Below are 952 nucleotides of genomic sequence, written 5' to 3'. Positions count from 1 at the left end.
TCAGACGTGGGGTAGTCTGTGTCAAGCCACCCTGTCCACTGACATTGGGGTTGGCAGGTGGTAGAGGTCACAGGGCTACTGACTGAGTGTGTGGAAGGTATGGATCCTGTACGGATAACAGTGGTCATCGGGCTGTCTGAAGTCTTTGAAGGTGTGGTAGCTTTGATGGAGTGTCTTTGTCTTGTTGATGAACTGGTGGCCATAGTGGGGACCTCATTACTTGCTTTAGGCTTGTTTGTGGTAGATGTTTGTGGAACAGCCGTTGTGCTAGGGCAATGGCTATAGTCATCACAGCAAAGCACACGTATATTATAGTTGAAGCACATTTTGAAATCATCTGTCTGGTCCTCATTTTTGCAGACTAACCCTGTCTCCAGGCTGCAGCTTACTACTTGGCCAACCTTATCAATGCTGACTGCAGGATAGTTCTCTGCCCGGCACTCAATCTTTTCTGGTGCCTGGCACATTTTCTTACCAGAAGCTCTGATGTTTTCATAGGTCTCTATGTCTCCTCTTATTACCCCTGAGGTTGGTGAGTCTACATCAAACCATTCTGTCCATGTACACTTGGGCTGGCAGTAGGTTGTGCCCTGGCTGGTGCTGGCAGTAGTCATGGTTTCTGGTAGCGTCTGTATCCTTGGTGTACTGGTAGACAGCTCTTCTATGACTGTAGTTAGGCTTGTGGGTGGAAGTTTTGAAAAGGTAGTGCCAGCTGTACCAGTAAGTATTCTGGTCCAGATTCCAGTAGAGGAAGTTTGCTTTGTTGTCAAAGCAGGTGTCGATGGCTGTAATGTTTTAGGCATGGTGGTGAGTGTTGTATGGATAGAGGAGACCGTTCCTGGGCTGCTACTTTCCGTGACACTTGAAACATGTGGGGTGCTCCTGGTAGAGGATGTAACAGTAGTGGCCGTGTAGCTAGAGCCAGGTGGAGTTTTTGAGAAGCTTGTTGCTA

At 48.1% G+C, this 952-nt stretch overlaps 1 protein-coding gene across 1 annotated transcript in view; it reads right to left on the bottom strand.

Moving 5' to 3' along the window:
- Positions 1–952, bottom strand: part of Muc5b (mucin 5B, oligomeric mucus/gel-forming) — a 31,668-nt gene that overhangs the window by 9,802 nt on the left and 20,914 nt on the right. Inside the window, exon 33 of the mRNA XM_026781317.1 lies at positions 7–949. Coding sequence (XP_026637118.1) covers positions 7–949 — 943 coding nt within the window. The remainder of the gene's footprint in view (positions 1–6; positions 950–952) is intronic.

This window comes from Microtus ochrogaster, chromosome 8, assembly GCF_000317375.1.
Source record: "Microtus ochrogaster isolate Prairie Vole_2 chromosome 8, MicOch1.0, whole genome shotgun sequence".
In the NCBI taxonomy this organism is placed as follows: Eukaryota; Metazoa; Chordata; class Mammalia; order Rodentia; family Cricetidae; genus Microtus; species Microtus ochrogaster.
This window is presented reverse-complemented; position numbering and strand designations above follow the sequence as displayed.